Source organism: Chrysochloris asiatica, unplaced genomic scaffold (genome assembly GCF_000296735.1).
Source record: "Chrysochloris asiatica unplaced genomic scaffold, ChrAsi1.0 scaffold00105, whole genome shotgun sequence".
NCBI lineage: Eukaryota > Metazoa > Chordata > Mammalia > Afrosoricida > Chrysochloridae > Chrysochloris > Chrysochloris asiatica.
The window spans coordinates 15,367-40,695 of NW_006408623.1; the positions used below are offsets into that span (position 1 = coordinate 15,367).

Here is a 25,329-nt window from a genome sequence, read left to right on the forward strand (position 1 = left end):
ACCACCACCATCATCACCACCATCATCACCATCACCACCATTACCACCATCACTACCATCACCATCACCTACATCACCATCACCACCTCCACCACCACCATCACCACCACCATCACTACCATCACCACCACCACTACCATCACCAGTTGCCACGAGTCGGCTCTGATGCATGGTGACCCCACCCCATGTACAATAGAACAAAGTGTCACCCCATTTTGCCCCATCTTATCACCTCATCTTTTGACATCTTATCAGCCAAGCAGTTTGACCCATAGGGTTCTCATTGGGTAATTTTCAGTAGCCCACCAGACATTTTCCCAGTCTATCTTAGTGTGGGAACTCTGTTGAAACTTATCTACCCTGGGCAACCCTGCTAGTGTTTGAAATACTAATGGCATAGCTTTCAGCATCAGAACAACATGAAGTACTGCAAACTGACAGACAACGGTTATTTGTTTTTATTTGACGACACGGGATGAGGTCAGGCCCACGGAATAGTTGGTTTTTGAGATTCACTCTAGGGCATCATTTTTATGTTTTTCAGATGCCAGATTGAGATTGGTCAATTCCAATTCTTCCTACAACAGATGTTCTGGGCGTGTGGAAGTTTACCACAGTGGACGGTGGGGGACAGTTTGTGATGATGACTGGGATTTACAGGATGCTCAGGTAGTCTGCAGACAGCTGAGTTGTGGATATGCAGTGGCAGCCATGGGAAGTGCTCAGTTTGGCCAGGGCTCTGGTCCTATCACCCTGGACAATGTGGACTGCAGGGGACTGGAATCGACCCTCTGGCAATGCCGCAACAGAGGCTGGTTCACCCATAACTGTGGTCACCATGAAGACGCTGCTGTCATCTGCTCAGGTAGAGTGTCACTCACAGGTGGCCCAGATTATCTGCTGCTTGTTAGAGAATGAACGCTTCAGGCTGGTGACCAAGGTGATTGTGGTTTGGTTTTGGAGGTGGGAGTAGGCAGGAGCTTATCAGCGTATCCCCCTTGGTTTGTGTACTCTAGAAGTCTATATGGGCACTGCTTTATTTTGGCCACTTCTGGGCTCTGGGCATCCTGCTGGGCACACAGCTGGCCAGTGTGTGTTCTTACGCTCCCATCTTGTTCGATGACCTTAGCAATGATTAAGCCTCTCCAGCATCAGTGTCTATAATTCAGTGGTGATGGCACGTCATTAGGTAATTCTGGACTAGTAGGGAGTGTTGAATAAATGATGAGACGTGTAATGACCTTAGCTGGGATGCAGTTGTTGTTAGCGGCCAGAAAGTCAGGCCTGACCCCTGATGGCCTCCAGTATAACAGAATGAAACTTCACCTGGTCCTGAGCCATATTCATGACCATTGGCATGGCTGAGTCCATTTGGGCAATATTCTCCTGCGATCCACAGGGTTTTCATTGCTTTCCAGCTTAGAGCTGTTAAAGCAAATGGAAGAAATGAGGAAGTATGAGAGCTGAACAGAAAATTTCAAAGATCAGCATGAGAAGATAAAGCCATATATTACAACAAAATGTGCAAAGATCTGGAGTAAGAAACCCAAAAAGGAAGAATATGCTCAGCATTTCTCAAGCTGGGGGAATTGAAGGAAAAATTCAAGCCTTGACTTTCATATTGAAGGATTCTCTGGGCAAATTATTGAATGATGCAGAAAGCATCAAGAGAAGATGGAAGGAATACACAGAGTCACTGTACCAAAAGGAAATGGTTAACGTTAAACCATTTCAAGAAGTACCATATGATCAAGAGCCAATGATACTGAAGGAAGAAGTCTAAGGTGCATTGAAGGAATTGGCAAAGAACAAGTTACCAGAAATAGATGGAATAAAAATTGAAATCTTTCAAGAAAGTGAGGCGACACAGGAGGCACTCACTCATCTCTGCCATGAAATTTGGAAGACAACTATCTGGCCGACTGATTGAAAGAGATCCATATTTGTGCCCATTCCAAAGAGAGGTGACCCAACAGAATGCGGAAATCTTCGGACAATATCTTTGACATCCCATGCAAGTAAAGTTTTACCAAAAGTAATACAGAAACAGCTATAAGCATACATTGACAGAGAACTTCCAGAAGTTCAAGCCAAATTCAGAAGAGGCTGTGGAATGAGGGATATCATTGCTGATGTCCAATGGATCTTGGCTGAAAGCAGAGAATGTCAGAGAGATGTTTATCTGTGCTTTACTGACTACACAAAGGCTTTTGATTGTGTGGATCATGACAAGCTATGGACAACATTGCGAAGTATGAGTATTCCGGAACACTTTATTGTGCTCATAAGGAATCTGTACCTGGACCAAGAGGCAGTGGTTCAAACAGAACATAGGAACACTGAATGGTTTATAATTAAGAAAGGTGTACAACAGGGTTGTATTCTTTCATCGTATTTATTCAACCTGTATGCTGAGCAAATAATCTGAGGAGCTGGGTTATATGAAGAAAAGCATGGCATCAATATTGGAATAAGACTCATTAACAACCTGTGATATGCAGATGATACAACCTTTCTTGCTGAAAGTAAAGAAGACTTAAGATATTTACTGATGAAGATCAAAGAGCACAATCTTTGGTATGGATTGTATCTTAATGTAAAGAAAACAAAAATCCTCACCACTGAACAAATAAACAACATTCTTATCAATGGAGAAAAGGTTGAAGTTGTCAAGGACTTCATTCTTCTTAGATCAACTATCAACACTCATGGAAGCAGCAGTCAAGAGATCAAACGATGTATTGCATTAGGCAAATCTGCTGCACAAGACCTTTTAAAAATGTTGAAGAGCAAAGATGTCAGCTTGAGGACTAAGGTGCGCCTGACCCAAGCCATGGTATTTTCAATAACCTCATATGCATGTGAAAGCTGGACAGTGAATAAGGAAGATCATAAAAGGATTGATGCTTTTGAGTTATAGTGTTGGAGGAGAATATAGAGAGTGCCATGGGCTGCCAAAAGAACCAATAGATCCGTTTTGGATGAAGTGCAGCCAGAGTTCTCCTTGGAGGCCAAGATGACCAAACTTTGTCTCTCATGCTTCAGACATATTGTCAGGAGGGACCTGTCGCTGGAGAAGGATATCATGTTTGGTAGGGAGGAGGGTCAGAGAAAAAGAGGAAGACCCCCAGTGAGATAGATTGGCCAAGTGGCAGCATTGATGGACTCAAGCGTGGCAACAATAGTGAGGTTGGTCCAGGATCGGGCGATGTTTCATTCTGCCGTGCATAAGGTTGCTATGAGTCAGTACAGACTCGATGGCACCTAACAACAACAATGTTCTAGGGCAGACTTCCAGGCCTTTCTTCTTAGTCTATCTTCATCTGGAAACTTTTTTGCTGAAACCTGTCCACCATGGATGACCCTAAGAAATATTGGTGGCACAGGAACACAAGAGTCACCACAGTGATGGGCTGTAATGTTGATGTCCCCCAAATAACGGTGGGGCAGGGGAGTAGCGGGGACAGTCTCTCAGTGTCCCTGGGGGGTAGATTCAGTCATGGGGCCAGGTTGTCAGTCATGGGGCTGTGCTCTCTTCAGGGCTCCCTCCTTCTAGCCACACTTCTGTAACCGACATTTTTCTTCTCTTTATAGGAAATTATGCAACCACATACCGTAAGTATCTTAATGTCATACTGTGATTGCTCGCTAACCTCCGGGCTGCCTCCATCCCCCTGCTCTTGTCTGCTGCTCCCTGGACTCCTCCGGGTAAACTTCACCCTTAGAGGAATTTGCCATTGTATCCTCCCTGAAGGGCTGTGTCCCCTGCTGCCAGGTCCCAAACTGAGGAAAGCTGGCCTTTTCTCTCGCTTCTCTCACCCTGAGCGTTGCTGGAAATGGACACTCTTCTTCAGAGGCTGACCAGCAGCCTAAGGCCTGGGAAGAGGCCTGTTGCCTGTGGGACCCTCCTCTCCTCGCTCCCTGGACACCATGCTCTGGTCTGTGAAGACTGACCAGGGCCTGCTTTAGGGCCCAGCTCAGCTCAGAAGGGCTGCTCCTGACCTCCCTTGAGTATCCCCAGCATTCTAGCATTCTTCAGGCTCCTTTCATCATGAACTCTGCCCACCTCCACTTTACATACATACAGTTACAGTACATATGGGCCACCATCGCCAATATCCACATGTTGTTGTAGCTAGGTGTTATAAAGTTGGTTCCAGCTCACAGCACCCTTGTATACAACAGAGTGAAACACTGCTCAGGCTTGCGCCATGCTCACAATCTTTTTAACATTGTTGGGGATCCTCCTCTTTTTCACTGACCCTCTACTTGACCTAGCGGGATGTCCTTCTCCAGGGACTGAACACTACTGCTAATGATCTGAAATATGAGAAACGAAGTCTGGCCATCCTGGCTTCTAAGGAGCACTCTGACTTTACTTCTTCCAACACAGATCTGTTTGTTCTTCTGGCAGTCCATGGTATTTTTAATATTCTTCTCTAACACTATAACTCCAATGCATCAATTCTCCTATGGGCTTACTTATTCATTGTCCAACATTCACAGGCATGTGAGGTTTTTGAAAATACCATGGCTTTGGTCAGGCACATCTTAGTCCTCAAACTGACATCTCTGCTCTTCAACGCTTTTAAGAGGTCTTCTTCAGATTTGCCTAATGCAGTACATTGACTGCTGCTTTCATAAGTATTGATAGTGGATTGAAGAAAACGAAGTCTTTGACAACTTCAATGTTTTCTCCATTTATCATGATGTTGCTTATGGTCCAGTGGTGAGGATTTTTGTTTTCTTTACATACTGAAGGCTGTGATCCACACAGACTTTATTTTTCAGAGCAGTGAGAAATCTTTGCCAAAAGATTGTCCAGGAAGCAGAGAGAGGCCCCACGGACAGGCCTTCTACTGCAACAAAGTGTCTCCTAATATCCTCTTGCATTCCTATGGGATATTTGTTGTAATTGTTGAACCACTATTGATACCTTATTAGTAGCTAAAGTCCATAGCTTATTTTGGGTTCACTCTTGGCTAACCAGTGTGTTTTATCTTTGTCAACAGCTCCTGTTCACAACATCACTAGGCCAACCAGTAAGTTCTAAGTTCCCTTGCCAGGGTGTAGCCAAGATCCCTGGAAATGCACTTTCCCTTCCCCTCAGGGATGATGACACTGTGGAGGGAAGGGAATGGGGAGGAGGAAGGGTGTTTCCCCCAACTCGCTGCTCCCCACCCCCCGCCCCCCCATCTCAGTGACTGTCTAAGGTCCTGGACCAGACACCTCTCCTTTCTGTTAGAGTTCCAGCTTAGAAGTTGTTAATAGAAATCTTCCCCTGGGGACTGTGCAGTTTGCAGGATCCACAATTGCATTTTGTTCTGACAGCAAATAATTCCTGTGGAGGCTTCCTTTCCCAACCATCAGGGCAGTTTTCTAGCCCATTCTATCCTGGGAACTACCCGAACAATGCCAGGTGTGTCTGGAACATTGAAGTCCAAAACAACTACCGTGTGACCATCATCTTCAGAGATGTCCAGTAAGTGTTCTGGGCAAAGGGACAATGCTGTGACCACACAGGCACCTGAAAGGGAGCAAATGGCATTTAGAACTTCATGGGAAATGCTTGTCCTGTTGACACTTGAATAGCATAGAGGCAGCCCATGGGCATGGAAAAGGGATGCTGTTGTTGTTGTTAGGTGTCATCGAGTCAGTACCAACTCATAGCGACCCTATGCACAACACAACAAGACACTGCCCAGTCCTGGGCTAACCTCACCATTGTGGCCTCGCTTGAGCCCATTGATGCTGCCATTTTGCCAATCCATCTCGCTGGGGGTCTTCCTCATTTTCTTGAATGGGCAATGCTTAACCTACAGTCGCCCTAGGACTCTTTCATAAAGATTGTTGCTCTTTAGGAGTTCTGGTGTGGCACTGTAGGATAAGCACCGGGCTACTAACCGTAAGGTCAGCAGTTCAAACCTACCGGCTACTCCTCAGAAACCCTATACAAGGTCACTATGCGTCAGAAACTATTGACAACACACAACAACAACAACAATTATCTATGTGGTACAAACAGTTAAGTACCTGACGACTAATCTAAAGACTGGGAGTTCAAATTCACCCAGTAGTACCTTGGAAAAAAAGACCTGGCAATATATTTCCAAAAGGTCCTACATAGCCAATGAAAACACTATTGGGTTGTACTTCCGCCCTGACATACCGGGGTCACCATAAATCAGAACTGACTCCAAGGCAACTGGTTTGGTGTTTGGGTTTTGTTATCTCCATTTATTAACTTTCTCCCTGAGATCTGACCCTCAGTATCCAACATCGGGCAAACATGAGGCCCCCACTGTGCTCTGTCCCCGCAGACTGGAAGGTGGCTGCAACTACGACTACATCGAAGTCTTCGACGGCCCCTCCCTCAGTTCCCCTCTCATCGCTCGGGTGTGTGTTGGCAGCGCCGCCTTCACTTCATCATCAAACTTCATGTCTGTCCGGTTTGTCAGCGATGGCAGTGTCACCAGGCGGGGCTTCCAGGCAGACTACTACTCAAGCCCTTCCAATGACAGCACCAGTGAGTCCCCGGGGGCAGGGGCAGTCCCTGGGAGCTGAGGGGAGTCTTGAAATCTGGAAGCCCAGAAGCAAGGTCAGGAACAAGAACAGGCAGATGGGATGAGATGAGATGGTGTTTTCAGCCACAGAACAAATAGTTTGCAAATATATGGTGCTCACTCCTAGATTCTGCCTGAAGTCAGCTGGTGGAGGAGGGGCAGACTGGGAAGCTGGTTGAGGGTTTTCAAGGGATATCATCAGGTCTTGGTCTGACTACCAATATTAGTCCTCACTGTGGGCTTCCTTCCACAGAAATAAGCAAAGATGGCAGCCATCCTGTTCACACTGTGTTAGTTAGTCAGAGCCTCCCGGCACCCTTTGTTTCTTCATGGGCAGGCTACTGGAGACACTGGGTACAACATGTTTCGGGGAGGGCTGTGGCTGAGAGGTGGGAGGGAAGGTGTGGAAGGTGCTTAGTCTGGAGGGAAACGGGCTCAGGAGGTGGAGGGGAGAGAGGAGGGAGGGGAGAGAGACAAGGGGATGAAGAGATAGGGGTGGGAGAAAAGGAAGGACAGAAGGAGAAGAGACAAGGGAATGAGAAAAAAAGAGGAATCAGAGTGTGGAGAGAGAAAGAAAGAGAGACAGAGACAGGGGGAAAAAAATGGGAACCACTTGTCTGGCTTAGGCTGGGAGCAGCCTGTTTGAAATATTCCAAAGCACATCAAGGTCATAGAAAGAACATGGAACTTGGATCACACAGCTTTGGGTCAAATCCTGATCATGCCTTAGACACATTCCTACCTTCTGGAAGCCTCTGTTTCCCTATCTGTAAGAGGCATTGCTGCTGGAAGGTTCAGTGAGATGTGCATTTGGTGCATTTGATTGTGGTACACTCCCCGCCCTCCCCACCTCCATGCTTGGAGGGTAGAGATGGCATCTCAATACAAAGAAGAATTGTTTTTAATCCTTAGACTTCTGTTGTGGTGTTGTACATCAGTACTGGACTGAGAACCACAAGGTCACCAGTTCAAACCCACCAACTGCTCCTTGGAAACCCTATGCAGGGTTGTTATGAGTCAGAAACGACTCAACCTCACTGAACAATAAAGCTATCTGATGGGGGGTACTGAACTGGCTACCCAGAAAGGCTGCTCAGCCATGCTCTGAGTTGTCACAGGGCCCGACTTACAGACTGACCAAGGGCTGCGTGATGACCAAGGTTCTCTACACAGTCCAGTTTTTATGCACTGAGTTCCCCCATAGCTGGTTGATTTCTTAGCCTTCCCACATTTCCATTGTAGTGCTACGACACTAATTGGATATCTGGTAACTTGATGAGACATTCTCCTTATATTACAACTGCCTCCATTTCTTCAAAGGAGTCCTGGTGGCATAGTGGGTTAAGCAGTTGGACTGCTAACCCCAAGGTCTGCAGTTCAAACCCACCAGTCACTCGATAGGAGAACAATGAGGCTGTAGGATGTCCTGTGGAACAAGGGGGAATTGACTCAGTGATGATGGATTTGAGTCATTTCTCCATCAGAGAAAATCGGAGTCCATGTCCCCACCTTGGGATCTCATGAGGATGGGACTGACTTGAGCCATTGCGTACCTCGGAGTTGTGGGGAGCAATGCCCTAATGATACACCCTGAGTGCTGGCCCTGTTACCAGCCATCTTACTCTGTTGATGGAAAGTGCCCTTGTAGAACTGGCTAGCGCTTGTGTTCTCACCGAGTCCATTGTCTGCCCTTATCTCTCAGAGCTGCAGTGTCTGCCGAGTCACATGCAAGCCAGTGTGAGCAGGAAGTACCTCCAATCTTTGGGCTATTCTGCTCAGAGTCTCATCATCCCTGGCTGGGCTGGGAACTACCAGTGTCGGCCCCAGATAACATCGAGCCAAGTGATATTCACAATCCCCTACTCGGGCTGTGACACCATCAAACAGGTATGTCTTGGACTTTCTGCTTGTTTTCCTACCGAAATGCTGTGTATCTTGAATCTGGGGACCCAGGCTATGGGATTATAGTATAATCGGAATGTCATGGGTGGAAACAGACTGCCATCAAGTCCATTCAACTCAGAGCCACTCTACAGGACAGGACAGAACTGCCCACAAGGTTTCCAAGGCTGTCATTTTATGGAGCCCACTGTCACTTCTTTGTCCTGCAGAGCAGCTGGTGGCTTCCAACTACCAACCTTTTGGTTAGCAACTGAGTAGTTTACTGCGGTACCACCAGTACTCCAAATGAGTAGAAAGCAAGCTGTTAATCTGGTCTTTGGTGCCACTAATTGTTTGAGGCAAGGGGTTCTGGTAGTGTGCTGATGGCATGGTGGCTGTGTGCCGTGAAGTCAGTTCCGATTCGTAGCGACCCTGTACAGGGTTTCCAAGGCTGTAAATCTTTACGTGAGCAGAACACCTCATCTTTCTCCCACGGAATCGCTGGTAGTTTCGAACTGCTGACCTTACGGTATGCAGCCCGATTCATAACCACTATGTTACCAGAGCTGTTAACCTCAAGGTCGGCAGTTCGAAACTACCAGCTGTTCTGCGGGAGAAAGATGAGGCTTTCTGCTCCCATAAAGATTTGCAGCCTCGGAAACCCTGTACAGGGTCGCTATGAGTGGGAACCAACTCTACGGCACATAACAACAACTACAACAACCTGGCTGAGGAGGAAGAGGGGGATCTCTGTGCATTCTGGAGGATGGAATCTCAGCAGACAGGGTTTCTGCAGAACTGTCCAGCCAAGAGGGAGCTAAGCAGACCACTATGAACCTCAGCCGTGAAAACAGCAGTCCCCATGGGTAGCAAAAAATACATATGTATCTGACCTTCACAATTTTTATAGAATCTGAAACTCTTAGTGCCTTATTCACCCTTGTAACCCCACAGTGTCTCCAGTACAATAATAAGATTGCGGTTGTTATTGTTAAGTGCCATTGAGTCTGTTCCAATCCATAGCGACCCTGTATAGAATTTCCAAGGACAGGCCGGTGAGCTTAAACTGCCAACCTTGCAGATCAAATCGACTTTGCAGTCCAGCGCATTAGCCCACAGCACCACACCAGGACTCCAATAATAAGATTACTAATACTTAGTGTTTGGAGGTTCAAACCCATCCAGCGATGCCTCAGAAGAAAAGGCTGGCAATCGATTCCCCGAATGTCAGAGTCGTGAAAACCCCAGGGGGCACAGTTCTAGTCTCTGAGTCAGAATTGAATTGACTAGAAGGCAACTCGTTTGCTTTGGCAATAACACATATGCCAGGTTCTGAACCAAGATAGAGAAAGGGGGAAAGGAGAAGAGAGAAAGAAACAGAAGAAGGGGAAAAAAGAGAGAAGGATGAAGGGGAGAAAGAGGAAGGTATAGTTCTATTCCCCTTTTATCATGAGTAAAGCTACTGGCCCGAGGCCACACTGTCATGCACTGCAGGATTTAGAGGCAGGATGGGGGGGTGGGGGGGAAACTCAAAGGGAGGTGTCCCCACTCTTCTCGGCTACCCTGGTTGTGCCGAGTTGATGATACATTCCTCCACACAAGAGGCTTCCTTCCACTGGGCAGGAAAAGTCCCAGTCTCTATGAAATGTCTTGGAGACTCTCCATCACACACTGAGCCAACTGCCTTCCAAACCATGCACACTTCTAATAACTAATATTAACCCAAAATCAAAACAGCTTCTTAGGAATCAAAAAATAAATCTGCATTTGGAATTTAGCTCAACCCTAGAGACCAGAGTCAAATGTGGAGTCTATGAGAGCGTTCCTGTTAATGCAGAGTTAAAGGAAAGCACTTCAATTTGTCTTTGAAGGAGTGAGAAACAAGGTCACAACATTCATAGGGTTTATTGTGATGACCTTTGGGCTCAACTGTAAACTTAAAAGTATTATTTTTAGGAAATATCAAAACAGGAAATGTAAGTTTTCTAGGAGTTGTCAACTCATACTGACTCTGTATAGAGTTTCTGAGGAACAACTAGCGGGTTTGAACCACCAACCTTGCAGCTCAAAGTGACCTTGAGGTCCAGGGCTTATCCTACGGCGCCACACCAAGTCTTGTTTCTGAGTTGGAGAGAGAATAAAATCCATTTGAGGGCCTGCTCCATACCTGGGCTCCAAGTGTGGCCTCTTGTGCCCCCTGCAGGCTGGTCCATCTGGTTGTTGTTAAGTTCTATGGTTCTGACTCACTGTAATTTTGTAATAGGGTTTCCCAGGCTGACAGGAAGTGTCATCTTTCTCCCGAAAAGTAACATGTGGGCTCAAACCAGAGATCTTGTGTTTAGAAGTCCAGTGCTTATCTTACAAAACCGCTGCCGCTCCAACGATGAGAGAGGAGGGGTGGGTCTGAGAGGTAGAAAACCGCTTTAAGTTTCTTGCTAGACTTCTTCCTTACAAATATTTTGTCTGGAAGGGACATATTCAGAGTAGGGTTCTGAACATGTGACAGGCCCTCCAGCATATTCCATTCTAGAAAATCATTAGATTTAATTTGGAGGGAACTTCCCTAATGTCCCAACTGGCTAGGGATGGAGTTTTGATCTTGACAGTGTACGTGACAAATGTTTTCTTTTTGAAGCGGTAGGTTGCTTTATATTTTAGGACCTCCATCTGGGCCACAAGGTGGTGCAATGGCTAAGCACAGTGGTTTGAGCCTACCAGCCACTCCAAGGGAAAAAGATGTGTCAAACTGCCTCTGTAAAGATTGTTGGTGTTGTTAAGTGCCGTCGATTCCGACCCATAGCGACCCTGTATAGGGCTTCCCGGGAGCACCTGGTGACCTTGAACCGCCGACCTTGCAGTTCAAACAGCTTTGCAGTCTGACGCATTAGCCCACAGTGCCACACCAGGACTTCTGTAAAGATTGTTGTTGTTGTTGTTGTTAAGTGCCGTCGAGTCGGTTCCGACCCATAGCATTAGAGCCCTGGAAATCCTATAGGGCCGTTCCATTCTCCCCTAAAAGGTCCCAATGTGTCCAAATCTCCCTGATGGCAGTGGGTTCCAGGTTTATTTAGGATACTCAGTTGCTGTCCATGAAGTTTTCAATGGCTCACGTTCAGGCCTTTCTTCATCATCTGTCTTAGTCTGGAAGCACCACTGAAAACTATCTGCCGTGGGTGACCCTTCAGGTTGAAATTCTGGTGGCATAGCTTCCAGCAATGCGAAGCCACCACAGTACGACACATTGACAGGTTGTTGTTGTTGTTAAGTGCCATGGAGTCGGTTCCCACTCATAGTGACCCTTTATAGGGTTTCCAGGGAGCAACTGGTGGGTTTGAACCACAGACCTGTGGTTCGCAGTCCAGGGCTGATACTATAGCCCCACCCCGGGCCTCCATCAAATGGGTGGTGCCGGTAGATATAAGGTCACTCTGAGTCACAGCTGACTCCACGCATGGCAATTAACAACAACAACAACACATCAGTCATGTGATGTTGCTGTGCTCATTTTTGCAAAAACATCACAGCATGCTGGGACTCAGACCCAGCCAGGAAAGATGTGGGTGGGGCAATGTCCCCGGCACCTCCAACAAGCAACGCCTCACTGCACACGTGCCGGTCAGGTGATCAGACCCAAGGAGCCTGCAGGGTTTGCCCGTGGTGACTTGTCCAGTTGGACCAACGGCTCCCTGCCCCATCCTCTGTCAGGGTGGTGTTTTGCTGGCCCCCCCGGTCCTTGTACTTTTCATTCTTTCCATTGATACTTAGTGAGACTCTGTTTGCAAACTCATTGCCAAGCCCTGGGAAGAGAGAGGTGTTTAGACATCATCTTCCCATGAGGCTACCTGGTGTGAGGTGTCATCTCTGCAAAGGGCACATTAATGACACGAGAGAACAACATTCTTAAGACACAGTAGTAAATAGCCCACTGAGTGTCTGTGTGAGTCTCTGAGAAGCCTTACCCTGGAGGTCAGAGGAAGGCACCATTTATAACTCCTAATTCCTAAATACTAACTTCACACACTGAGCTGCCACAGCGGCTCCTAATCCATCCATCAGCACTCAGTGAGCTCCACTCTCACAACTATGGCTCTCCCCCAAGTCCTCTCTGCAACAGTGAGAACGTAACAGAACACAAAAGAAAGGCTCTGAGCTATGGAGTCAAACTCAGCTTTGTTACAGAGGTTATCCAGAGCCAAGCATCTTGCCATCAGGAGGAGCCCCTAGGATGTCCCGACAGCCTATCATAGGACAAAGGAAGTGGGACTTGGGAAAAGAGGGGTTCTTGATAGTTAAGCTGGACTTTCGGTCCAAGGAAAGGGAGCCATAGCAATAGGCGTGCACCATCTTTGTTTGGAGAAGAGAGAGCTTGGGGAGTGTTGTGGGTCACTGGCGTCTTGTTTAGTTTAACTCACGTCAGCAGTGGGATCCCTTAGCAGGTGGGATTTGCTGACTCCTCTCTGCTCCTGCCTCTCCTAGGTAGACAATGATACCATCACCTACTCCAACGTCCTCAAAGCAACAGTTCCAGGTGTCGTCATCACAAGGCAGAAGGACCTGCGCATTCACGTCAGCTGTCGAATGCTGCAGAACACCTGGTTTGACATAATGTACATTGCCAATGACACCATGGAGGTCAATGAAGTCCAGTATAGCAATTTCAACGTCAACGTCTCCTTTTACACATCTCCGTCGTTCTCCTATCCTGTGACCAGCTCCCCATACTATGTGGACTTGAACCAGGATCTGTATCTTCAGGCTGAAATCCAACATTCGGATGCCTCCCTGGCCTTATTTGTGGACACCTGTGTAGCATCACCATATGCCAATGACTTTACATCTCTGACTTACGACCTAATCCGGAGCGGGTAAGGAATGTCCTTCTGGGATTGATTTAGACATTTACCCAGTGACGCAAACATTACTGTTGTGAAGTGCCGTCAAGTCAGTTCCAACTCATAGTGATCCCGTACAGGGTTTCCGAGGAGTAGCTGGTGAGTTTGAATCTCCGACCTTGTGATTCACACTGACCTTGTGGTCCAGTACATTGTCTTGCAGCATCATACAAGGACTCAAACATAAATGACCAGAATGAATGTTCCGATTCTTCCCTGCAAAAGAATTCAAAATTCTCAAGGGCTTAAGGACTGGGGACTCTAATGAACGGCATTTCCCAATAGCTCAATTTTAACCAGATTGTCTTTCCATCCAAAGTACGTTGCATCCTGTGGCTTTAACCTTCAAAGCTCTTTTGTGTTGTGTCCTAGACCACATTCTTTTTCTTTTTTCTTTTTATGATCATGCAGTTTGCTAGGGAAGTAATACTTTTCACTTCAGGGTTAGGATCAAGTCAGGATAAAGTTCTTCATTCAGGACAATTTTTTCTTGGTTGCTGTCACTGGGCCCTGGCCCTTAGCTGGGTCCTTGCTGGGGCCTAACTTCTGGTCTGTACAGGCAAGTGTATTGTAGCTCTTTCTTCAGTTCCACTGATTGGTGCCCGAAGGTATCTCATTCTGCCAGAACCCACCCCAAAAGCACTACTCCATGGGTCTCCAAACCTTGGTCTACCAGTAAGTGTCAGGGGGCACCTATTTTACCAGCAAACTTCCTGCCCAAAGAGGTTTGGCTCATCCACTGTAGTCTTATTGTGTTCTAGATCACATTCTTGACAACCAGGGCATCATCTCTGGTTAGCAACTGGGGAAAAGGTGTCTGGAGAATTGAAGGACTCCCATGTGGTCACCAACAGCTGTAAAAATGGGGTTGGATCTTACATGATGGAATCCCAACTATGCTTAGTGTCTGGTAGAACGCTGTGCTGTAGAGACAAAGAAGCATGACTTCGGAGTTGAGCAGACCAGGATTGAAATGTCAGCAACATACTAGCTGTCAGAGTCTGAGGCACAGTTTTGTCAGTCGTTAAATGTGGGTCTGGATGCCCACATCAAAGACTGTCGGGAGGATTAAATGAGGAGTAGGGGAAGCTCAGCACAGCAGCTGGTCTCTGAGCAATGTTCTACCAAAAGTGGACGGGGATCGTTTTGGTTCCCATCAGCCTGAGGATGGGATTTGTCAGAGTCCATGGTTCTAAAGAAGCTCAGAACGCACAGTGAGGTAGCGGTGGCCAGGCTGGGGTCCGTAGGGTCCAGGCTAGCTGCCTTCTGTAGGCCAGCTTCCCTGGATGACAAGACTCTGCTTAGGCAAGTTTGGTTCTTTGGAGTCTATGAAGGGTGAGTTGCTCCTGACCCCCACTCTTTTAACTCTTTATGTCTCTGTGTATGCTAGTTCTTCACTTATACTTGACCTTAGCCCCTAGACATCAATGGTCCCACCAGAGAAGTTATACTAACAGACAAAAACTCTGCTAGGAGCCCTGGTGTAGCACTGTAGGATGAGCACTTGACTGCAATGTCAGTTTGAGCCACAAGGTTGGTAGTTCAAGCTCACCAGCCACTCCTCGGAAACCCTATACAGGGTCGCTATGAGTCGGAACCAACTCAACAGCACTTAGCAACAACAAGGAGTTGAGAGCGGGGGTTAACACCTCCCTGAGAGATTCAAGACAGTAGCTCTATCCAAGCACACTGGGGCCTGTGGCATTTCAGGGAGCAGGTGTTGAGGTGCATCTTGTTCAACCCACAGCTGTGTCCTTAGGAGGAAAGATGGGGGAGAAAGTGTAACCAGAGCCCCTTTTACAAACAGTGACTTATGAATGTATGTTAAACAGATGACTGAAATAGATGGAGTGAGTGAATGAGCTGATTCTTCCCTGCAAGAGAATTCAAAATTCTAGGATGTGTGTGTATATAAAACAATGCAAATTGTGGGGAGGGGGAGGGTGTGTCCCAACTGTACCTGGACCACAGGGATTAGGTGCCTATACCTGACTGTCACCTGGGGCTTCAAACCCATGGGTGCCCGGGCCCCTTGGACATTCTGTGTAGTCCATGGCAGGACACGGCGCCTATTGGAAAGCTTTCCCCAGGGGATTCAGAAGCTCAGCCTGTGTGACAAAGCCCTGATTGGTGGGATTTAGGGAAAATGCAAATACTTTCCAGTCACTCCTGAGCTACCCAGGCCACCTCCACATGAACCTCTGGGTGCCTTCTCCCCACCTTTGCCATGAACGGGACTGTTATGAAGGAAAGCCGTGGTGTTTGAGTGAATCTGAGTTGAAAGTGGAGGAAGGAAGGACTCTCCGAATGGTGGAAGGACAGTGAACCTGCTTAGGTCACATTTCTAGGCCAAGCCTGGAGTGCTGGCTCCCATCCACCTAGAGAAAACGCACACCCTAAGTGTGGTGTGACTGTGGGTTAATACGCTGGACTGCCAAGTCAGTTTGTACTGCAAGGTTGGCGGTTCAAGGTCACCAGCCTCTCCTTGGAAACCCTATACAGGGTCGCTATGGGTCAGAACTGACTTGACAGCAGTTAATCACAACAGTCTTTACGAAAACAGACTGACACAGCTTTCTGCCACAGAACAGCTGGTGGGTTCAAACTGCCAAGTGCTTCAGTCACTGCATTAGGATGGGGCAGCAAAGGAACCCAGAGCAATGCCAAATGTCACCTTCCTCCCTGCTTTCTCTTTGAGTCCTCGACTCACCTGGATGACCTGGGCTATGGAGCTTGGGGTCCCCATTGTCCTGGTGGGATTGGTTCAGCCCATTGTGCAATTTGAGGCGTCTTCTCTGGTTGGGAGATTTACTGTTTAGAGACGTGACTGCTATCTCAGAATCAACAGGATGGCCCTCATGTCTAATAATGAAGGTACCACACCTTCCGAGGCCTGAGATGCGCAGGTGATGGGGGTAGTGGACCGACTGGGCAGCACCCTGCCCAATGCATTAGTGAGAACTAACAGGCTCCTGATCTCTTCTTCCAGGTGTGTGAAAGACAAAACCTACCAATCTTTCATCCAGCCGTCGCCACGCATTGTCCGCGTCAAATTCCGCTCCTTCCACTTTCTGAACAGCTACACCTCCGTGTACCTGAAGTGTCAAATGGCGGTGTGCCGGGCATATGACTACTCCTCCAGGTGCTCCAGGGGCTGTGTGGTCAGGTCCAAAAGGGATGTGGGATCCTACCAGGAGAAGATGGACGTCGTCCTGGGGCCACTCCGGCTAAGGGAGCCTGAGGCCACTGTTCACCAGAAGCCAGCCCCGTGAACCCTGTGCGTTTCGTGTTTCCACCCGCATTGAGCACCTACCGTGTGCTGGGCCTGGCCTGGTTCCTGTCTTCCCTGGGGGCTTATGATCAATGGGATCCTTGTAGGGGGTTTAGTCAAGAGTGTTCTGACTTGGGAAGCAGATGGCCCTGGTATCCTTATCCAGTGTACAGAACTCCCAGGACTCCAAACTCTGCTCCATGGAATAAAGATGTTAATAGTTACCGCCAACGACTGTTGAGAGGTTCTTGAAGTATTTCAAATTCTCATGGACTCCATATTTTCTGGAGATGGATAAAATGACTACCCAGAGATAGCCTTTAAAATGTCACCTCAAAATTTCCCCTGACGTCTTCTTAGGACCAAACCATAGTCTGGCTAAGCTAGTAAAACATGCCTGCCCTCTGTGGAGCTGTGTTGGACAGCTGTCTCTCCCTCCTGCTCCGTATAGAAATGTCTCCAACCCCAGTTGACTCAGACCTCCTCCTTCACTGGGCTATCATTCAGTGCATATTTATTGAAGGCCTAGAATATGCAAGGCTGGCACAAATGGTTAATGCACTCAATTGCAGATCCAAAGGGTGGTGGTTCTAATCTACCCTGAGGCCCCTAGGGAGAACGACCTGGCAATCTACTTCAGAAAAATCAGCCACTGAATACTCCGTGGAACACATTTCTACAGTGACACACATGGGTCAGAATCAGCTCTATGACAACTGGTGCTGATAATGTGTCAGGGAACAAACAAATCAACAGAACTGGATAAACATCCTCTGCTCTTGAGCTTAATTCCAGTGGGAAGAGATGGATTTGAAAAAAGAAAAGCTACAGGCGTACCTCACTATATTGGGACTCTCACATATGTCCATTGTTTAGTTGTTCAGTACTGTCAAGTCGGTTCCGACCCATAACGACCCTGTATAGGGTTTCCGAGAAGATGGTTCCAATACTGACCCTTGTGAATAGTTCAAACTGACCTTGCAATCCAGTGCTTATCCTACAGCACCACACTGGTAGCGTAGTGATTACAAGGTTGGCTGGTAACCTCAAGGTCAGCAGTCCGAAACTACCAGCTGTTTTTCAGGAGAAATATGAGATTTCTGCTCCCGTTAAGATTTATAGTCTTGGAAACCCTATACAGGGTCATTATAAGTTGGAACTGACTCCACAGCACATAATCAACCACACACACACACACACACACACACACAAGGGTGAATAAAAAATTATCCACACTCTGGCTGTAGAATTGATTTTAATCAATTTTAGAAAAGACAAATACATCATTTTTCAACATAACCGCCTTGCTTTTCAATATACTTTGCCCACCTGTCAACAAGCTTTCGTAGTCCCTTATTTAAGAGTATTTTCAGCTGAGCTGCAAGCTACAAATGCACTGTTACCTTCATGTCTTCATCAGAGGTGAATCTTTGTCCTCCAAGGTCTGCTTTCAGGGGACCAAACAGGTGACAGTCCGATGGAGCAAGATCAGGACTATAGGAAGCATGCTTTAACACCTCAAAATTAAGTTTTCACAGTGTCAACAGTGTGGGCAGAGGTGTGCACTGGCATACAAGATCACAACACCCTCGGGTAGCAGTCCTCTGAGTTTAATCTGAAGTTTAGGCTTCAGCTCTTCAGTGAGCATCCCACTGTTGGTTGCTGAACCTTTTTCCTGACAATGTTCTAATACTGACCCTTGAGAATCCCAGAAAACTGTAAGCATCAATTTTCCAGCTGACAGTTGACTTTTAAACTTTTTCGTGGTTGGCGATTTCATGATGTTTCCATTTCATACTGTGCTGTTTACTTTTACCTTCCTTCAAATATTGGTCCCAATTTTGTTTGCAGACATCCAAACAATTCTGTTTATGCTTTTTTTGTGAGTTGCTTCAGTACCCATCTTGCACAAACATTTCAAAACCCAAGTCTGTTGTGGATTATTCATAGGCAGAGCTGTGGCTGATTTGCAAATGATTTGCAACATAATCCATGCTCACTGGTCTATTCAACAGAATCATTTCATGTACATGCTCAATGTTGTCATCAGCCATGAATGGGCATTTTAATATTACTGGAGTGAGAATAATTTTTGACTCCCTCTTGTGGGTATGTGTGTTTGCAAACATTTGAAATAGTGTGAGAATGACCAACATGGGACACAGCTACATGAAGTGAGCTCATGCTACTGGGAAAACGTTGCCAATTGACTTGCTGAGCAAATCTATCAAACGTTTCCCTAATACTATGGGCTGCCAAAAGAACCAATAGATCCGTTTTAGAAGAAGTGCAGCCAGAGTGCTCCTTGGAGGCCAAGATGGCCAAACTTCGTCTCTCATACTTTGGACATATTGTCAGGAGGGACTAGTCGCTGGAGAAGGATATCATGTTTGGTAAGGTGGAGGGTCAGAGAAAAAGAGGAAGACCCCCAGTGAGCTGGATTGGCCAAATGGCAGCATCAATGGACTCAAGCATGGCAACAGTAGTAAGGTTGCCCCAGGATCTGACAGTGTTTTGTTCTGCTGTGCATTGGTCAGTACTGACTCGATGGCACCAAACAACAACAACAATTGTACACTTACCAAACTACTCACCCACTTGCTTTGAGTCCATTCTGACTTCTGGTGACTCAGCAGGCCAGAAGAGAACTGCCCCCACTGAGGCTGTAAATCTGACAAGATGTAGACAGCAGCAGCTTTCTCCTATAGAGTGAATGGTGGGTTTGAACCACTGACATTTCTATTAGCAGCCCGATGCTTAACCTACTGTGCCACCAGGATTCCTCCAATAGACTGCAGTCTAGTGTGAGCATCACCTTTAGAGAAAGTTATGTGACTCGCTTCATTGTGTTAGCTGTTTTATTTTGGTGGTCTGGAACCGAACCCCAGTATCTCCGTGCTCTGCCTGTAAGTGTGGTCTGTCCCATGGGAGGAGTTCAAGAGGCAATGACAGCAAAGAAGGGTGACAAGACCCTCACTCATCCTTCTTCAATCCATTCCCTCCGCCCCCTCAAAGTAGTTCAGTCTTAGGCAACTCTTGCCTGGGCTTCTTATAATAATTTTCCACCTGGCCAAAAATGCCCCAAATCTCTCTCTTGTCATCTGCCAGAATCCAGTTCTGGTTTCTGCTTTACAGTACCCCCTGGCTTGGCTGACTTGACTCTTTAAAGTCTGGCCTCAGTTTCCCTATCAGGACTCCCCTTTTCTCTCTCCGGACCCACCCAGCAGACAAAGCAGTCCCACTGCTACCCCCCAACACTAGACCACCATGCTGTACTGTCTCTCTCCTTGCTCCTTCCACATCCTGATCCATCAATGCACTTCTCTCCTCCCCAGACCTGCCTGTGGCTGGTGGGGTGAAGCAGGTGGCCCCTCAGGGACACTGTCCCAGCACTGCCACCTCCACGGAGGTCTTCTTGGTCGTGGTCCTGGTTGTGGTGGCTTTCCTGCTGGACTGGAGGACACATACTGCTGGTGGTCAACCTATGAGGTACAAAATGTGAAGTCAGAAAGTCACAAGGCCAGTGCTCTCAGACACTGGATGGAGGAAGGAAGAGTCACTTCCAAGTGCAGAACTTGGCACCCAATGGCATTCAACTCTGTCTGCCTGGCACAAGCAGGTGGTGGGGAGAGATGGGATGAGGTGAAGGATGTCGGGTAACCAGGTCTTCCCCAGACCCACAAGCTGCGACACAAAGTGCCAACATCTACACACCTTCATGCAATGATGAGCCAAACACTATTCGCATCAGAGCTTTCTCTAGATGGAATGTCCTCTGACCTCTTATAAATGAGTTATTAGGCCTACAGAATAAATCAGAGTTTTGCCTTATGGTGGGGCAAACTGAATAAAGAACCTTTTTCCAAAGCAAGTGTCCATTGGTCAGTGTTTCCTAGAGGTTTACCCAAGCATTTGTTGTTGTTATTAAGTGCTGTCGACCCATAGCAACCCTTTTCAAGAAGCAACTGGTGAGCTTGAACCGGCTTGTCTCAAATTAAGCACACAATAGGGTGAGCTGTTGGAAGGAATGACAGAGAACAGGCGGCTTGGCCCTGTGGCTTCTAGAACCTTCCAGGGAATAAAAAGACCATCCTCCCAGAGTCCTTGGAATGTTCTGACCCTGACCAAAGCAGGATGAGGAAGAAAAGAAAGGCAAAAATGCTAGTTGGGTAATATTTTCTAGTAATATTTCTAGTACTTGCAGATTGAAGATGACTACCTCCATTTCCCCAAGGAGCTCTGGTAGCGTAGTGGTTACGAATTGGGTTGTGAACCACAAGGTCAGCAGTTCAAAACTACCAGCTGTTCCGCAGGAGAAAGATGAGGCTTTCTGCTCCCATAAAGATTTACAGCCCCGGAAACCCTGTACAGGGTCACTATGAGTCGGAACCGACTCCACGGCACATAACCACCACCACCACCTCCATTTCCCCAGGAATCAGTGTCTTCTGGCCTTTGACATCATATCCAGACTGTGGTACAGAGGAGAACCTGGGAAGGAGCCGGCTCCATGGGGCCCCTAATATCTCTGTGCACATGATGGGGCCACTAGGGGTCCCACTATTTGTTTGAGGTCTCCAGGGATACATGGGTGGACAGGTAAGTGATCCCAGGAGCTCAGAGAGAGCAAAGGGATGGAGGGGGTTCCAAGAAGGCAATAAGCTTTCTGGGCGGTGGAAGAAAAGCCAGACCCCGAGGCCCTGCATTAGGTACGGTGGGAATGGGAGCTTTGGCAAACTGTCCTGGCATTGTCTTACTTGCCTGCTGAGCCAATCTGAGGACCAAGAAACCAAGATGAGCCAGATTGTAGAGGTTTGACTAGTGCAGGCAAGATCCGGGCAGGGCAGAGGAGCAGAGGAACCCCAGGACAAGGGCACTGAGACTCGGCCTAGGGCTGTGTCCAGAACTGTTCAGTCCCCCTGAGGGTGTGGGCCCAGAAGACTTCAGAGTCCCAGGACTGCGTTTATGGAATTCCCATCGTCCCTGTCATCCGCACACACACACCTTTGCCTTCCCAGGCTGGGGAAGGGGAAGAAAAGCCTCGATGGTCCCTTGAGAAGCAAAGACAACGCCGTGAAATGCACGCGAATGGGGCGGGAGGTGTCTGAGCAGACGCAGAGGAAGAGACCTTCTGGAGTTAGCACGTACTGGATTTGAAATGACATCAAGGGAAGAAAGCAGCCAATCAGATGGTTGAGAATCATCACACGTGCTCCTGAGGCTATGCATTCATCAGTTCATGTATTCTTTCATTCAAATGATGTCTGCTCCAAACGCTGGGCCCAGTGGGTGCAGAAAGGAGTCCCAAACGGGACACTTGCTCACGCCAAACTCCTCCGGAATCTTCTTTACCCTTGAGACTAACACCCAGAAACCAGCCACCGTCACAGACATCTGCCATCACTAGACTTCCCCTTGGTCATGGACCCTCCATCGTTCCCTGTCCCCAACCCCATGGGAGGAGCGTATGGCCTTTTTCTCTGCCCTAGGAACGAGACTTTAACGGAACTGGGGCGGTGGAGTGCTGGGTCAGGTCGGTGGGCCGGTAGCACCACCAGGTGGCGCAGGAGAGCCATGCACCCAACCGAAGGGCCGAGTCAGCATCCAGTGCAGGTGCCAGGCAGGTGGATAATGGCCAACTGGGCTCTGGCAGGTGAGTCTGAGGGTGAGAGACAGGAGATCCAGGCACCAGCCAATTCCCAGTCTGGGCAGCTGGAGCCCAGTGTCTTTTGTGCCAGGTACAGTGGACTTGACTCAGGGTCTTCTGATGGATGTGTTTGGCCTGGGGCATGTGCTGTCATTGAGTTCAGACACACCTGGGATTCAATGTGAGTTCCGTTCCAGAACTCCTCAAACAAGCAAAGACCACAATAAAGTTAGTCACACCATTGTTTTTGGTTTCCTGGTGCCTATAAAAGTGATGCATACTCCATACTGCAGTCTATTAAGCTGTCATAGCATTGTGAAATAGTTTAAACTTTTTTGAGAATTGACAAAATGTAACACAGAGAGGCACAAAATGAACACATGCTGTTGAGAAAAAATGGTGTCAATAGACTCCTTGCCATGCTCAGGGTTGCCATGAACCTTCCATTTTTTTGTTTTGTTTTTAAAGGCACTGTCTGTAAAGTGCAATAAAGTGTAGGTTCTTGCAAGCACGTTTGTCCAACACAGCCTTCCTTAAAAATGTAAGAAACTTACAGTTATAGAAGTTACATTAAGGGCAAGGGTGGTAAATAGTGAAAACACCTCACTCCCTAATTGACACTATTCCTTTTATTCTTGCTGGTGATGAATGCATCCATTGCATCTGGTGGCTATATAATGTATGATACTTCTTCCAGAGACCAGTTAGAAGTATGACGTGGTAACAGGGCATTGGCCATGGTGATAGTATTTACAGCACAGAAATCATGCTACAAATCAAGGTTCAGTCTTCTCCCCCAGGGACCTGTGACTTTTTCCCAGTCCACCTTGCCCATAGTTCACCAGGACAGGCACAGGCACCATGAGAGCCTGGTAGAAACTCCCATCGGTGACCATTATGCTAAAATATACTCCTTTAGTATTATATCAAGGGCCCCTGGTGGCACAGTGGTTAAGCACTTGGATGCTAACCTAAAGGTTGGTGGTTTGAACACACCAGCCAGTCTGTGGGAGAAAGCTGTAATCGTCTGCCGCCATAATGATTTCAGCCTTGGGAACCCTGTGGGGCAATTCTACTGTACTCTATAAGGGCGCTATGAGTTAGAATCGACTCACTGAAAAGGATGTGACTGTCGTTGTTAAGTGCCGTTGAGTCAGTTCCAACTCATAGCAACCCTCTATGGGGTTTCTGAAGAGCAGCTGGTGAGTTTGAACCACTGACCTTGCAGTGTGTAGTCCAATGCTTATCCTACAGCATCATATGAAGACTCCATGCAGTGGATGGTAGTAGTCAAAAACAAAACAACTCCCCCCCCAAAAAAAAGAAGCTAAAGAGGATAGAGAGAAACACTGTTAACTTATGATGTATGGAGGGGATTATAATCAATGTAATGAAACAAGTCATATGAATGGTTGAATGTGAAACTGATGATGTGCCCTGTAAACTTTCACTCAATCCACAATAAAAACCTTAAAAAAAAAAAAAAAAAAAAAGCCCATTGCCACCGAATAGATTCGGACTCAGATCTATCCTGTAGGCCAGGGCAGGGCTGCCTTACAAGGTCTCCAAACAGGAAATCTTTACATAAGCAGACTATCACATCTTTCTGAGTAGAGCTGCTGGTGGGTTCGAACCACCAATCTTCAGGTTAGCAGCGCACTGACCCAGCCACCAGAACTCCTTGGTAGCAGTAATAGTAGCTTTATATCCTACAAAAGCATTGGAATTTCAGTAGGTTTGATGTCTAGAGTTACTTGGTGAAGAGAGACCCCACAAACATCTACAGGCTCTGAGAAGACCAGTGCCCACCCTAACCCCAGGTGAGTCTTTGTTGTTGTGCCAGGGTGGCTCTGACCCCAGAGGATGGTAACGACACCTACATTGGGCCATGGTACAGAAAACCTATGGACTGGGACCCATGGGCAGGTCAGAGTCTGGTGGTGTGTGAAGGGCCCCCTCCCATGCCTCTATCCTGGGACCCCTCACACTCTGGAGGGGAACCAAGACTGTAAAGGAAGACACGGGATCCTGTCTAACGTCACCGCCTGGCCCAGCACCAGATTCTTCTTCCTGCTCCTTCTATCACATGGCAGTCTGATGCCTGCCTCTCAGCTTTGATCTCTAACCTGGAGCCACTTTGGGGACGGTTCCATTTTCCCTAGAACTCTATACTTCTGTGAGGCAAGGAGCCTACATTGTTCATCATGTTCTGAAATGAGGAAAACCACACTGGTTACATCGTAGACAAATATTTGTACAACAGAATCTCTGGGAGACTGAGACTCTATGTGTGTGTGATGGAGTCACGTGGGGACCTCTCTGGCTTCCGTACCGAGTGCAAAGCCTGGGGCTGCTGCTCAGAAGGAACGGAGTAGGTCAGACTCAGCACACCTGCCCTTCCTCTTCTCCTCTAACCAAACTGGGATGGCCTCCTGACTCCTCCACTTCCACTGACGCCCACCTTGGGGCCCTCTGACCCCTCTCACCGCCCCACTCCCCACACCTGCTCCGTCTGTTTGCCCCACCCACATTTTCTTTATTCATTCATCAGCTTTTTGGTCATTTGACTTCTTTCTACTTTTAAGCTATTTCAAATAATACTGCTATGAGCATTTGTGTGCAAGTTGGGTTCCCCCCCCCCCAATTTATTTTGTTGTTGTTGGGAATAGACAGTACAAAATATACACCAATTCGACTGTTGCTCGGCATGACTCAGTGACACCAATGACGGCCTTGGAGTTGTTCCTCCCACACTAACATTGCCTCCTCAGGTTCCTATCTAATCTTACAAGCTACGATTGGAACTTTGATCCCATATGTTAGGTGCCATTGAGTTGGTACTGACACATAGTGACCTCATGCACAACAGAACAAAACACTGCCCAGTCCTGCACCAATCTCACAATCTTCGCGACACTTGAGCCCATTGATGCTGTCACTTACCAATCCATCTCTCTGGGGGTCTTCCTCACTTTCCCTGTCCCTCTACCTTACCAAACATGATATCCTTCTCCAGCGACTGGTCCCTTCTGACAATATGTCTGAAGTATGAGAGCACTCTGGCTGCACTTCTTC

At 47.5% G+C, this 25,329-nt stretch overlaps 1 protein-coding gene and 1 pseudogene across 1 annotated transcript in view; both read left to right on the plus strand.

The window, feature by feature from the left end:
• LOC102813307 overlaps window positions 1–16,608 on the plus strand; it is a 25,829-nt pseudogene extending 9,221 nt beyond the window's left edge.
• Window positions 16,609–20,927: 4,319 nt separating this feature from the next.
• Window positions 20,928–25,329, plus strand: part of LOC102813700 (carbohydrate-binding protein AWN-like) — a 12,455-nt gene continuing 8,053 nt past the window's right edge. The window contains exon 1 of the mRNA XM_006867458.1: window positions 20,928–20,945. Within this exon, the coding sequence (XP_006867520.1) occupies window positions 20,928–20,945 (18 nt within the window). The remainder of the gene's footprint in view (window positions 20,946–25,329) is intronic.